A 15045-nucleotide genomic window follows, 5' to 3' on the forward strand; every position below is an offset into this window, starting at 1 on the left:
GGGGGGGGGGGGGGGGGGGGGGGGGGAGAGAAAAGTAAATATATTTAAATAACATTTAAGCAACAGGTGCCAGGGATCCTATGTCCTTTGCCTTTCTACTCTCCCATTTGCTTGAAATAGTACCATTACATCTATTTCCTTAATTTTAAAAAATGCAAATAATTAAGAACACAATTATTTGAATGTGATTCTGTTTACCAGAATAACAAGGAATATTTTATAAGCATGTTTTGGGTATGAAAATCAGTCATAATTTTCATTGCAGCTTCATTATGAAGACCTTCCTAGAAATTCTTTTGCAAAATCACTCATTTCCTATACTCATTAACTATATAAGGAATGGAAACTCATACTATAGTGTTAGAAAATATCCCTTGATACTTAAGCACCTTTCCCTGTAGACTGTGGACAAGATGAAATATTAACCATTAATACCAGGTTCTAGCTGTATCCTTCCATAGTGAAAAAATCATGAATAGCAATGACAGTGTATATTATGCAATATAATAATTATTCTGATTTGAGCATCACACATTGCTCACAAGTACTGATATTCAACTCTGTACCCCACAGATATGTACATTCAACTGTTACAATTAAAAAAAATTAAATTAAAAAAAGGAAAGAGGGCCGAGCCCGTGGCGCACTCGGGAGAGTGCAGCGCTGGGAGCACAGCAGTGCTCCCGCCGCAGGTTCGGATCCTATATAGGGATGGCCCGTGCGCTCACAGCGCTCACTGGCTGAGCACAGTGCGGCAGGTCTCAAAAAGGACAAAAAAAAAAAAAATACAATTAATAAAGCCATTCATACATTTAATAATTTGAACATTTTTAAAGAGTAGAAAAACTGTATCGATTTGTAAGAAAAAAGTAAGAGAATAGTAATTAGTCAATATCAAAAACATTTTGTTTCAGGGAGATAAAAGCTTTAAAATTTTTAAAGTATAAAAACTGGTAATGTAAAATATCTAATTAGAATAGCTATTATATAGATAGGATATTTCAATTAATATGAAAAAAAAAAACTCTTTAAAATTTATACCTAAATTTCAGGCCCATGAATAGTTAATTTTCTGAAAGAAGAACCAGAGATGAAACCAGGGTAAAGGGACTGCACAGATGGAGATCAACATCATCCCTTGCTTGGTACATGTAATAAAAGTCTGTCATCGGTCCTGGCTCCACGCTGTATAATTCCTCTCCTGCAACTACTTTCTCCAGCCTCCTGATCTTTGGTACAGTCTCTCTGGTTTTCCTTTGGGAGCTTCCTCCTGATCTTTGGTACAGTTTCTCTGGTTTTGCTTTGGGAGCTTCCTCCTGATCTTTGGTACAGTTTCTCTGGTTTTCCTTTGGGAGCTTCCTCCTGATCTTTGGTACAGTTTCTCTGGTTTTCCTTTGGCTTCTCTCCTCTGCCCCTCCTGCGCCTGGAAAGCATTTTTGACACACTTCCTTTTCTGTTTTACACTTTGTTTTCCTCTCCAAATTTCTCCCTGAAACACAGACTAGAACTGACTGTGGGTCTTGACGCTGGTCAGATGAAAGTTCTAACCCCATGCTCTCCAATAATTAGCAGCAGGAGTTAAGGAACACAGTTCCCTTTTACTTGCCTGATAAATTTGTTGTAAAGATTAGATGAAGTGCAATCCTAGCAGACAACTTGATACAGTTTTTATCTTGCATAAAGCTAATGACAGTTTCTGAGTCCTAGATTATCTGAATCATAAAGCCAGTTTTACAATTAATGTCACCTATTGAACGCCTAAAAGCTCACAACTTTGGTCACTCGCTACACCAACTAATTTAGTATCTCCTCAGAAACAGTCATGCTCATAAATTATCTTGTTTATATACCTGTTCTCTAACATCCCAAGTCTTAGGGCCTTTGTGTTTGCTGGGCTTTTTGCCTAAGGAGCTGTGTTCCTGGATCTCTGCAAGGAATATCTCCTTCTTATCATTAAGTTCCCAAATCAAATGCCATCTCCTCATGGAGCTTTGACCATGCTATCTATTTATTATCCCTGCATATTCCTGTCACCATTACACCCAACTGCAGACCGGTAAATGTTTAACAGCAGGCTCTCTCGGGTAGGGAGGCAAAGAGGGAGGGCTAATTTGTAGCTTGATAATTTCTTTGGGGTAAATACCCCTACCATGGCTAATTCCAACCTGCCAACATTATGTCACTAAATGCAGAACTGGGAAGAAAGGCAAATAAACAGCTCTCACTAGTCTCACTAGTCATGCCAGCGTGGGCCATCTCCATTATAATAGTGACACATCACACTACTTTTTTCTCTTTTTTTTAAACTTACCAATATATGAGATTGCCTTTTTTCTATATTTGTCTTCTCTTTTCATTTCTGTTTCTGTCTCATATGCCCTGAGCTCCAGGAGCTGGGGGCCGTGTCTGTCTACAGCTCTCCCTTCAGGGCTTATCACAGTGACTAGCACAGAGTAACCATATAGTGATTTCTGTCGAATGAGTAAATACACAATGCTTGCACTATCTTTACACCTTCACAGGAACATGAGGAGATGTGTTCTGCTGTCCTTATGAAGGATAAAGAATCAAGAAATGCAGGCTAAAACAAGGTGAAAGATTTTCCCAGGGTCTTACATAGAAGTAGTACAAATGGGATTAAAATGCACATCTTTTGTCTTCATAGACTACACTCCTTACATTGTACATCACTGATGGGTTTTTAAAGAAATTGGGGTGAAAACCATTCTTTTTCTGTAGAGTAAGTGCTTCTTCCAGTGGTGTGGGTCATTTATAATTCCTTTCACAGAAAAGAGGAGAGGGAAGATAAAATGACAGCCTACTGGGAAGATGTCTTTGAGTTGGCAGGGTCCTGTGCTACATCACAGGTTTGTGCACTAAAACTGTGTTTGAGATGATTGCCAATGAACACCAAACCTCAGAAAATCATGTTAATTTCCTGGAACATCTATTTTACTCAGTACCAGGTAATATAAATAACCATTAATTTTTAAAAATTATATTTTGAGTAGAATATGGCATTGGCATTAATTTTTAAAAATAAAATATTACTAGAAAGATATTTCCAGCATAATAGGCCTCTTCAGATTAGGCCTGCAGACCCCCATGGGTGCATAATCCATTTCCTCTTGCCTGTTGTAGTTCTGTGGTTGATTTTGTGAAGCACTAAGTCATACAGGAAGGTGTTCTGTTCTACTTTCATCTATTGCTGGCCCTGTATGAAGGAATAGGAAGGGTCTTGCTAATTCTCTGTGACAGTATCAATGCTAAAATATAAGGTGTTTGTGAATTGGATTGTGAAGCACAGTTAGGAGTTATTTTGATATAACATTCTCTTTACTATACAACTACTATCTCTGCCATCCACTAAAACAGGTTTGGAACTGTAGTTTTCTTAAGAGGTTTTGCTTTCTCTCTGACTCAAGATGGTGTTATTAAAGGTTATTAATTCTATGAGGAAGAGGATGGAGAAGATACCAACTCCTTACTCAAATGCAGGGAATTTCTTTAAAAACAAGTCTTTATTTAAATAATAACATTTTGAAAATATTTACATTTTGCTACAAAATATTTAATTTTTTTCCCTAAGGAACTGTTTAAAATCATGTAAATACATTTTTTAATTAGTCAGAGCAATTGACATATTAATCCTTTAATAAATTCTCATAGTTAAATCACTTTTCTTTCAAGTGCTGAATAGGATTGTCCAAAGTGCACAGGCTTTTGTAGTGTAGAATTCTGCTGTAATTCAAAATAGGAAGTATAAAAAAATGTACCTTCCAACTTCATTTCAGCAATTGCCCAGGTTTTAATATATTTCATTAGCATTGATTTGTACTCACATGGCATAAATCATTCTACGACCATTTAAAGCTAAAGACTTAATTTACATATTAAGTTAGACAACTCTAAAATTTTAAACATGAACACCAAAATGGAAATTTTCTCTGCCCGGGCACTGTATCACCTTTATATATCATCTAATTTAAGGAAAATTACCTTAGAGTTCTTACCAAACCAGAACTCCAGTTGTTAAAATGATAAAATAAATTGTCTTTACAGATATTAGAGTACTATGTAAGATGAAAATGCAATGCAAATGTGAGCCCATCTACTGTTATAGAATAGTTTCTCAGAACAAGTAACTTAGAAATAGATTTATAAAAATTTATCAAATAATTATAGAGAAGTAACTTCCTCCCTAATTGTTCCACGATTAAAAAAACAAATAGAAAAGACTTGAAACTATATGGGAGCCAAAGAAAAAAGGTCAGCGACTATTACAATGTAGAGCTTTGGATTTCGTACATTTAACATAACTGTTCTCAAGATTGTTTGAGATCTGTGATATAAAATAAATTACCATCTTCCTGAAATATGAAGTTGAATCATGTACACTGTGCTCATTTGTGTGGGGTATGATTCATTTCAGCTGAGGAGTGAGTCTAGTTGTCTACCCAGAAGCTATATCTCAATTTAGTTTTGATATTCTCTATTAGATCTCATAGAACAATAACTCATGTATACTATGTATTTGTTTCAGGTATGTTCATGATCAATATGACCAAAACAAGTTATGTAAAATGACGTCTAATTTACTCCAACAGAATTTATTTAATAACTTAATGAATTATGTTATTCAATAATCAGAGAACTATCTAGTGGGCATTTAGAGTTCCAAATGCACATGCACACGCACACATACACACATACACACATTTAGTAGAATGTATACAGCACAGTGGTACTAACACTTCTGGGGATTTGGAGACCCTGGTTCCTTTATGGTTATAAGTCCTTTTGATTCTTTTTTTTAATCATGAGTAATTAAGGAATTTATAAAGACCTCTGTGCATATTCCTGTCTGCAAGTATCTACCCTTCTCTATTTTCAGAATCGGGCACAAGGGAAAGATTTGGTTGGATCATTTTACTATGGCTGTGTAGTGATGACTCTGGTCCACCTGTTGACCTCTCATATGTAGGCATCCTAACAAGTTATACCAACTTACATAGAGTTACCAAACACCTTCAGTAAATCCCATCCAACAAAATAGTTTAAAATAAATATCTACTCAGGTTAGATCTTATTTTTCCGTAGACAAATATATAGTAGATGTCAGAAACTGATTTTTCAAAGACAGTCGCGTTCTTATATGTTAAGCAAAGACATTAACAAATAAAACAGCTTCAGAAATATTACTGATTTTTAGCTATCTTAGATTAGGTAATAATTTTGTTAGCATTATAAAGGGCAGATTATTTCATAATAACCTCTTCAGATATAAAGTGTGAATAATCTTGTGTGGCCAAATACTTAGCCAACTGTTTGACATAAACCCATAAAATTCAATAGCTTTGCCAATTGTTTAGCACTATAAAACTCAATTGTTTAGTCAACTGTTTCACATAAAACCATAAAACTCTGATGGCTTGCCCTATATTAATGCCATGAGCAATTTAACAAATAATCAATGTTCAGCTGCCACTTAAAAGCCTGGCCTGTCATTTTTTAGCTACATCATACATACCAATCACTTAAAAACCTTTTTTTTTTTAACTTTAAGAATCCTAACTTAAACATCAGACTTAATAAGGAAATACATATTACTCCCTGCCCCCCCCATTTAAATAAATAAGATAAAAACTCTTTACCTAAAATAAGGACTATAAATTCTATTCAATATCATTAAGGCTCTGGTAACGTTTTCAGGAAATTAAGGATATTCAAGCATGTCTATTCTCCTAATTAATCGTATATTATATTTCATCAATCCAAATGTTCGGGCAGCAAATATACATATTTTGCTCAGATTTTAATTCTGTTGTTTACAAAATGGTCACAATGGAGTTTTTGTTTTGTTTTGTTTTGTTTTTGTTTTCATATATAAGGGTGACCTCTACAGTCAAATATATAAGTAAATACTGCACTTTGAAAAGTCTGAATTGTTTTAATAGGTTCTAAAACTTTACACCACTGTGAAATAAGGCCTAAATGAAAATTTAGAGGACAAGCTAAAATTGAAAGGAAATGTACAAAAACTAAATTACTACAAAAATAGCAAAACAGTATGTAACTTTTCTTAGAACTACCATGATGTCCAGGAGAATCAATATGAAAGCAAAACAAAACGCTGGCCCTTGATCCGATTTACTAATGAATGTGTTAGTCCAATAATAGCAGATGGCATTAGAGAAATGTTCAGTGGTCCCTGGACCTATATCTCCTAAATAAATCTGCAAAGAAAAAAATATATGGTTCCTCAAGTGAGTCACAAAATGAGATTATAAGCATTCAATCTAACACAGACTTTCAGAAGCCGTTTTATCAAAATGAATAAAATACTAAGACTTAGTAATTTTTGTCTTCCCTTCCTTGGGAGAAAGCTAAGCCTATTAAAACCTGTTTATTGGAAGCTGCATGATATGCTGAAAGAATACTGGGCTAAGGGTCATATTACATAAGTTCCACCCCTTATTAATTGTGAGTTTGGGAAGAAACCACTTAGCCTCTCAAAGGCTCAGTTTCTTCTTTCGTATAATGGGTTTAATACTATTTTCCTTTCTGACACAAAGAATTGTAATGAGGAACAAATAAAACTATAAATATGAATTTATCAAGCAGAGGACACAATTTTAATATGGCTTTTATAAAACCATAAGTTATTACTCCCACTACTGTTATTTATCACAGTTGTATGCATTTCCCTGAAGAGGGGAGTAGCTACCTCTTACACTTGGTGTTAATGTATCACTACTAGGCTGCAAAGAAGCTGGATCATTACAGCAAGTCAGGACATAGCTAGTGAGATTACTGGGCTTGCTTTCACTGTGATTTTCCTTTTGGAGATTCTTCAGATGTTTCAATATTTGGAAAATTCATTTGAGAACATTATGTTGCAGAAAATAAATATGTAGGAAATATATAAAGTTCCTTTTCCCCCCTTTCCTGAAACATTTATGTTCCCCATTGAGTCCATAAATTAGAATTCCTGTGCTTTGATAATTCTTATTATTATTTCTAGGGACCCGTTGCCAAAAACAAAACAAAGCAATTCATATGAAAGAAATAAGATTATCCTTTCTGAGGTAAAATGTTTGGTCACCATGTAGGGAATCTGAGCAGTTATACAAAGTCACTGTATTGCTCCATTTCTGTTGCTTATAAGAAAATACTTGGAACTGAGTGATTTATAAGAAAACAAAACTTATTGCTTACGGTTTCAGGGGCTGAGAAGTCCAAAGTCCAGGGAACATATCTGGTGAGGGTCTTCTTTGGTGGTGGCTTTACAGAAATGCGGGGTCTCACATGGCAGAAAATGGTGGTTTGGAGAGAGAGAGACTCTCAGGTGCTCTCCTTTTAAAGCCCTCAGAACCACGCCCCTGACCACCATTATTAACCATTCACGAGAGCATGGTCCTACAATCTAATCACCTCTTCAAGGCCCCACCTCAATTACCGTAATAAGATTTCCCACCCTCAACAGTTACAGAGGGGATTAAGCTTCTAATAATAAACTTTGGGGGATACAATTTAATCAATCTACAGCAGTCACCTTAAGGAGACAAGGATTTCCTCAAACTGTTAAGATTTGAATATGATCTGACTGAAAAGATAAATGTGATTAAAGGTAGAAAGTATGAATCAGAGTGGAGGGAAGTGGGATAGTTGGACATAGAAGCAGAGAAAAGGAGACTCAAAAGCAAAAGCTAATTCAAGTCTTGCTTAGTGAAGAAAACTTAACCAAGTTGTACTGGAATTTGGTTTCCACGGCACTGGAAACTGAGTATTGGGCTCTTTTAGCACAGATATTCCATTCATCCAATTACTTTTGTCCTGCTTCCATGTTTAGTTAGTTTTCCATTAAGCAAATCCTGAGGAGAAGCTTAGAGCAAAGGAGGAGGCAAGAACTATGGAGGTTCTTACATGTTAAAATCTAGTGGATGTGGCTATAAAGAGTGGTCTTAGTTTAAAAAGCCCACCAGAAGTTTAAACCTGGTGATGTATACTCCACCCTCAACTCACCAAAATCCACAAGTGAATGCATCTTCATTCAATCACAGTATCATATTTCCTTATGATGAACAAGTAATTTTTAATACATTCATATATAATCAAATGGAGAATATACGTACAACAAATGCAGAAAGTCTACATTATCTTCATTAAAAGAATGGAACAAAACCTCTCAGAAGGATGAGTTTCACGTTTTTGCCCAGTGACCTGCCTGACAATACTTAGAACTACTGCCTGGCCTGGGGAGAGGTGTGTAGACTCCACAGTGAAGATCATTCCAATCCACCAGTGAGGGTTTGAGAGCCAACCATAGGCACTAATACTAGTTGGGGACCTCTGGTCTAAGTAAATAGTTTTATACTTAACAAGTCAACAACTTTAACAGCTTAACTGTCACATGCACAGAACCTATTTGAACCTGTCAAGGTGCCTGGTACATAGTGGCCTCAACAAATATTGTTTGAATTAATAAGCCTTGGGTAAGTCACTTATGGGCTCATCTGAAAAACAGGAATAATAATTGTACCTATCTTATAAGGTCATGGTGAGGTTTAAATAAGTTAATTGTAATATGCTTATATGCATGGCAAATATAAAACTCTTATTAGGTGTGTTAAATTAAGATTAATCTATTAAAATTGGTGATATGAGAATTTAAGGAGGAAATAAAAGCTATGATCTGAACTATTTCTATTTCTCCCACATTTTATATAGTTTAGGTAATTTCAATAAAGGAATAGATAAAATTCTATTTTTCAAAGTCTGAAAAATACCGTTTGCTTTTATGGATTAACAAAGCATTTAGCTAAAAATGTAAATATCTGAATGCATAATTATCCTTGCTTTCTTAAGAATGTTCACTGATTTTTAAAATTAAATTTATTGTTTAATTTTTACATAATGTTAACTTAAAGAATTTTGACTGTTCTCTTCCTCCATTTATTTTTCAAGTCTGAAACTGAAGGTTTGGTAATTAGCAGTACATATAATATTCTTTATTAACACTGAATTTAAGTTTCCAAACCATGTAACTATTGAGCTCTTAACCATATTTTCAATATTGTGAGCATCTTCTCTTTTAATCTACTTCCAAATGGAATGATTTTGCATTGGTGCATATGTGTGTTTGTATGTATATATATGAGGAATTTTAGTTCGATATATATGTTCTCTTGTTCTCTACTTGGTTCATATGTGAAATGTGACGTACAATGTATTTAACTTTTGATTCTCTTCAGTACATCAGCTGGTTGGCATTTATTTCCTCAGGTATAGTTATTACCCTTGAAGTGCATACAGCTTAGATGCTTTTTGGTACTTAATATCTTGGGCTTAAACTATTATGAAAGGCCCATAATTTCTTTTTTTGCCTCTAATTTCTTCCTCATTAAATCTATCTTGTGGACTCAGATCAAAATGATCTACACAACAACAACAGACAAACAAAAAAATGTCAATTCCCTACCTAAAAATCCCCCATAGTCCTCCATTGCCTGCAGTATAAAATCTAAACCTCTCATGTAACATGAAAGAGCCAGTAAATCCATTACTAGCCTATCACCTCCGGCTTACTCCTGCCTCCTCAAATACTTTGCTCTTGCTGTTTCTTCTTTTGCCTTTGCCTGAAACATTCTTTCTCAGGCATCCACTTGGCTCAATCCCTCATCTCCTTAGGTTTTTACACCTCTGTCATCTACAATTTCTGACCACTCTGTTTCCAATTACCATGATGGTCCCTTTTACCTAAGTACAAAAACCCACCCCTTACACTCTTATCTAATATGGGTATATTAAGTCTATTCCCAAACACACACACCCCATCACCACCATCAGATTATAAGCTTCTTGAAGATGAATCTTTGGTGTCTGGCATACAATAAGTGCTCAATAAATATTTGTTGAACAAATAATGAATGAATGAATGATAAGTATTAGGACATATATCTGAATGTTTTTGCCTTTCTCTTCATGTTCCCCAACATATAAATGACTTGCTTACCCCAAACATGCCATGTTCTCTCATGCCTTGATGACTTGCACATGCACATCTCCCCTCCCCCATTCTGGTGACATGGAATGTATTAATCTACTTAGCAAATATGTATTGCATGCCTGTTGTGTGTCAGGTACTATGACAGGCACTGGGAATATAACAGTTACTAACATAGATCAAGTTCTTGCCCTTTTGAGACTGCTATTCTGTTAGGGACATGATACATATTAAACATGTTAAAAAATAAACAAGCCAGTTAATTATTGATTGTCAGGATTTCTATAAAGGAAAGAAAGTGATGCCATGGAAAGTAAATGAGGTATACAATTTACATGGATGCTCAAGGAGGCTTCTTTGTGGAGGAGATATTGATGCTAAGACCTGAAAGAGGGAGGCAGTCATAGAATGAAGAAAGAAAATTGTTTTACAGGAAAAGGAGACAGCCTGTGCAACAATCCTGTCACAGTAAAAGTTAGGTTTATACTACCTTTATATAAAAGAATAGCCTTGTGATCGGACTGAATTAAAAAGAAGAAAGTGGTGTGAAATAACCTTAGAAAGTAGGCAAAAACCAGGACAGCTGGGGTCTCATAAGTCATCACAGCAAGTTTGTGTTTTATTCTAACGAAAAGGGAACCCATTGGAGGGTTGTAACCAGAAAAACAGTATAAAAAGGAATTTATTAAATTTATTAAAGCATTAAATTAAGTACATTAAAACAATTCTGAGTGCTTTGAGAGTCAATTTGGGGGCTGCAAGAATAGAAACAGGGAGATCAGTTAGGACACTTTTGTAGTGGCCCTGGTAAGAAATGCTGGTGTCTTGGTCAAGAGGAGAGGAATTAGAAAGAAATGGATAAATTAGAAAGTGTATTTTGGATGTGTAGTATATGGAGATAAGGAGGAGGGAGATGTTAAGAGTAACTTTGTCCACAATAGTGACTTTTACCAAAATACGAAAATAGAGGGACGGCCAAGTTTTCAAACACCTCCTCTGAGTAAGTTTCATGGTCCTTCAGGCTGACTTAAATTTTCCGGTGTGCTCACATTTTACCTTGTTTATTAGAATATTTATAACATAATACTATAATAACTTACTTGTTTTTCTCTCTATCAGACAGCTAGCTCTTTGAAGATAGTGGCCATATCTTTTCGTCTTTGTGTCAGTAGACCTAGCACAGTGTCCAGCACATAGAACGCAAACAGTAATTGTTTGAATAAACAAATGAATGTAGGAAGAGCTAAGAGAACAGGCAAGAATCAGAGTATCAAAACTATAGCAACTTCCAATCTTCTTGTAGCTTCTGTTTTTTCAAGAGAATGTGTGTAAACTTTGGTCAAAATCTTCTAAGGCTAATACATTTTTTTTTATTAACCCTCTAAACTGCTTTAAATTTCCCAGTTGCTCAAAGTCAGTGTGTGAATTATTTTACTCTAGTCTGCATGAAGACAATAGAAAAAACAAAACCACCAAAAGATGAACTTTCTCTTTTTCTGTAGTCCTTGAGCTGCAAGTTGACCAGAGAAGATTTAGTTTATAATCAATAAAAATCAAAGTAATACCTTTTAAAGATATGCAAGCATCCATTTACAACTCCAGACCTTAACTTTAGTGCAAATTTTGAAAGAAATGTTTAAGATTCATTGTTCATTTAATGTATTTTTTAAAGAATGTTTGATGTAGGTGGACAGAGATCAGAGAGAAAGAAATGGATTCACTGCTTTGAAGGAGTTACGTGCATTATATTTTGTGCTGCACTCAGTGCCTATGACATGGTCCTAGTGGAAGATGAAGAAGTGGTAAGTCTAATAGGAAAACAAGGCCAAGGTAAGAAACAAACATTCATGCTTTCCAATAGTACTACCACACTGCCCAACTCAGTGAAGATGTTCCAAAGATGGATATTATTTCTAGATCTTTGTTTATGAGGCCTAACATTCACACCTTGCAAATAATAAACCTATACATTCTCATCTCTTATTCCTAACAGAACAGAATGCATGAAAGCCTTCACCTGTTCAACAGTATCTGTAATCACAAGTATTTTGCAACCACCTCCATTGTCCTTTTTCTGAATAAGAAAGATCTCTTTCAAGAAAAAGTAACCAAAGTGCATCTTAGTATCTGCTTTCCAGAATACACTGGTAAGATTAATTCCGAAGCAGCAAATTCTTGTATAGACATATATTTTCCTATCTGGATCTTGACATCTAATATTTATGAAGATGAAGTGAATGATCATTTTTTTGAGTCATGTATGTGATCCAAACTATAAAGAATCTTACAAATAAAGAGGAACCTTCTCTACACTACATTTTTACACTAAAGGAAAGCCCTAAGGAATAAACCAGAAGAGGTTAGGTGAATCAGGGTTGCTACTCTATGAAATGTAAACTGTAATGTTGTCAACATTATAATAAGAATGTAAATCTTATTCAAAACTGGCATTTTTAATGTATTTCCTAATGAAATCTTGTAATGCTTTGTTAGATCTCAATGCCTCTTCAATGTCTGAATTGTTTCCAAAGGGATAGCATTAATGAATTTGAGAATAGTGCATTTTCTCTTTTTCTGGTTTCACTAGGTCCCAGAATTTTAGTGCTGGTTTTGTTAGTCAGTGACTATCAATGTCAAGTTTTATAAGAGGGTTGTTTTCCCTTCAGAGACTTTATTTTTTACAAATACTTGGATGCTCTGTTGTTAACAAAATTATATAAGATGGGCCGAGCCCATGGCGCACTCGGGAGAGTGCGGCGCTGGGAGCGCAGTAGTGCTCCTGCCACAGGTTCGGATCCCATATAGGGATTGGCTGAGCGCGGTGCGGCTGGTCTCAAAAAAGGACAAAAAAAAAAAAAATAAGATGGAAATATTTGTAATTTTTTTAACCACAAAAGATTAGACAATTTATCTAGAAACCTTTCTTTTGTCAAATATAACAGAAAAGTTCATCATGGGAGACATATATTTTGAGAAAATGTACTATATATTAAGAAAATATTTGTTTACAATCCATAGTTATTTTTATAAGTATTGATATTAATTAAAGAATATTGGAAAATACAAGACACAAAAAAATCTTTAAGGCTTATCATTCAAAGTCTGAGTTCTTTTTATAGTGTGGAGTTCATGATATTTTATCTCATCATAAATTTACTATTTTTTTAATTGATTATACATATTCACAGCACACAGACCTGACCATCAGCACCTGTGCTCAGGATGTGGTAATCAGATCAATACTATCAGCATGCCCACCACCTCAAATTGCAATTGAAATATTTATAATTTAAACAAATACAAATCCAGCCTCACCACTTAGGTGTGAGCATGGCATTCTGTCAAAAGTACATATTTGTACCAGCTAATCTATGATTAGTGCTTATATCTTTCTTCTGTAATTATAAATATTATCTATAACATGCTCACACATTTACCATGTGATTAAATATAAGGATGATTGTATATTGAGTATTACAAATTAAATACACTCATAATTAAGGGATTACATATATACAGGATATATATATATATATATATATATATTTAGGTAATAGGGTTTATTTCTTAGAGCTGTCTTTAGTTTATAGAGAAATGTACTCTGAACAGAAAGTATAAGGAGTTGCCATATGGACTTCCTCTCCAGTCCCCTTCTAGTTTCCCTATGATGTATTTGCATCTAGCATTGATGTGGTACATTTGTTACAACTGATGTACTGATATTGATACATTATTAACTAAAGTCCATAGGTTAAAGGGTTCACTCTTTTTGGTCGTATGTGTTTCACCAAATGCATACCATGTATCCACCATTACAGTTTTCTACAGAACAGTTTCACTGCACTAAAAATTCCCTATGTTTCACCCCTTCTCCAGCCCCTGGAAACCACCGATCTTTTTACTATTTCTGTAGTTTTGCCTTTTCCAGAATGTCATATAGCTGAAATCATATAATGTGTAGCATTTCCTGACTGGCTTCTTTTACCCAGCAATATTTATTTAGGCTTTCTTCTCCATGTTTTTTTTTGTAGATTGATAGCTAACTTCTTTATATTCCTGAAAAATTTTCCATTCCATAAACAAACCTTTCACCTATTGAAGGACATCTTAGTTGTTTCCAATTTTTGGCAATTATGAAAAAAGCTGCTATAAACATCCATGTGCAAATTTTTTGTGTGGACATAAGTTTTTAGGTAAATACCTAGGAGCACGATTGCTGGATTGTATGGTAAGACCAGGTAACTTTGTAAAAAACTGCCAAATGCCTTCTAAAGTGACTGTACCATTTTGCATTCCCATCAGCAATGAATGAAAGTTTCTGTGACTTCATATTCTTGCTGCAACTGGTCTTGCAGTATTTTTGGATTTCAGCCATGTTATATAGTTTTAAAGATTGTCCTCCGTGGAACTTTGCTCCTAGTTACAATAAAATGGGGAACAAAACTTTATCTCCTTGGGAAATCTTTTTTTTTTTTTTTTTTTTTTTTTTTTTTTTTTCCTGACTGGTAAGGGGATTGCAACCCTTGGCTAGGTGTCGCCTGCACCGCACTCACACACCGGCCATACTTATATAGGATCCGAACCCGTGGCAGAAGCCCCGCTGCGCTCCCAGCACTGCACTCTCCCAAGTGCACCATGGGGCCGGCCCTCCTTGGGAAATCTTATGGTACTGCTTCATCCTGTTTTGAATCCTCATGAAGCATATTCTTTTATAAAGTCAATCAACTGGTCATTTTTAGCTGTCCTGTATTTGTTAGCCTACCTATTTTATTTCTGTTTTTTCCCAGTTGACCCACTGTATGTCCTGCTACTAGACTAAACTTTCTCAAGCTCAGCGTTCATCATTTTACTCATATATAATTTTTCTCTTCTCCCTTCTAGCCATCTCTCAAGGTGCAGCTCAAATACTTCTTCCTTCTGCAGCTCAGTCATCTGCTATTTCCATTCTTTTCCTCTTTTAGTTTGTATTAAAACATGCATGCATGCATGAGAACACAAACACATGCAGCATTTGATATATATATATATATATATATATA

The 15045-nt window shown here is 35.0% G+C and overlaps 1 protein-coding gene across 1 annotated transcript in view; it reads left to right on the plus strand.

The window, feature by feature from the left end:
• The window catches only part of GNAT3 (guanine nucleotide binding protein, alpha transducing 3), a 43283-nt gene that overhangs the window by 27357 nt on the left and 881 nt on the right, over window positions 1-15045 (plus strand). The window contains exons 6-7 of the mRNA XM_008570001.1: window positions 11679-11808; window positions 12000-12153. Of these exons, the coding sequence (XP_008568223.1) occupies window positions 11679-11808; window positions 12000-12153 (284 nt within the window). The remainder of the gene's footprint in view (window positions 1-11678; window positions 11809-11999; window positions 12154-15045) is intronic.

This window comes from Galeopterus variegatus, unplaced genomic scaffold (genome assembly GCF_000696425.1).
Source record: "Galeopterus variegatus unplaced genomic scaffold, G_variegatus-3.0.2 Scaffold30, whole genome shotgun sequence".
Taxonomy (NCBI): Eukaryota; Metazoa; Chordata; class Mammalia; order Dermoptera; family Cynocephalidae; genus Galeopterus; species Galeopterus variegatus.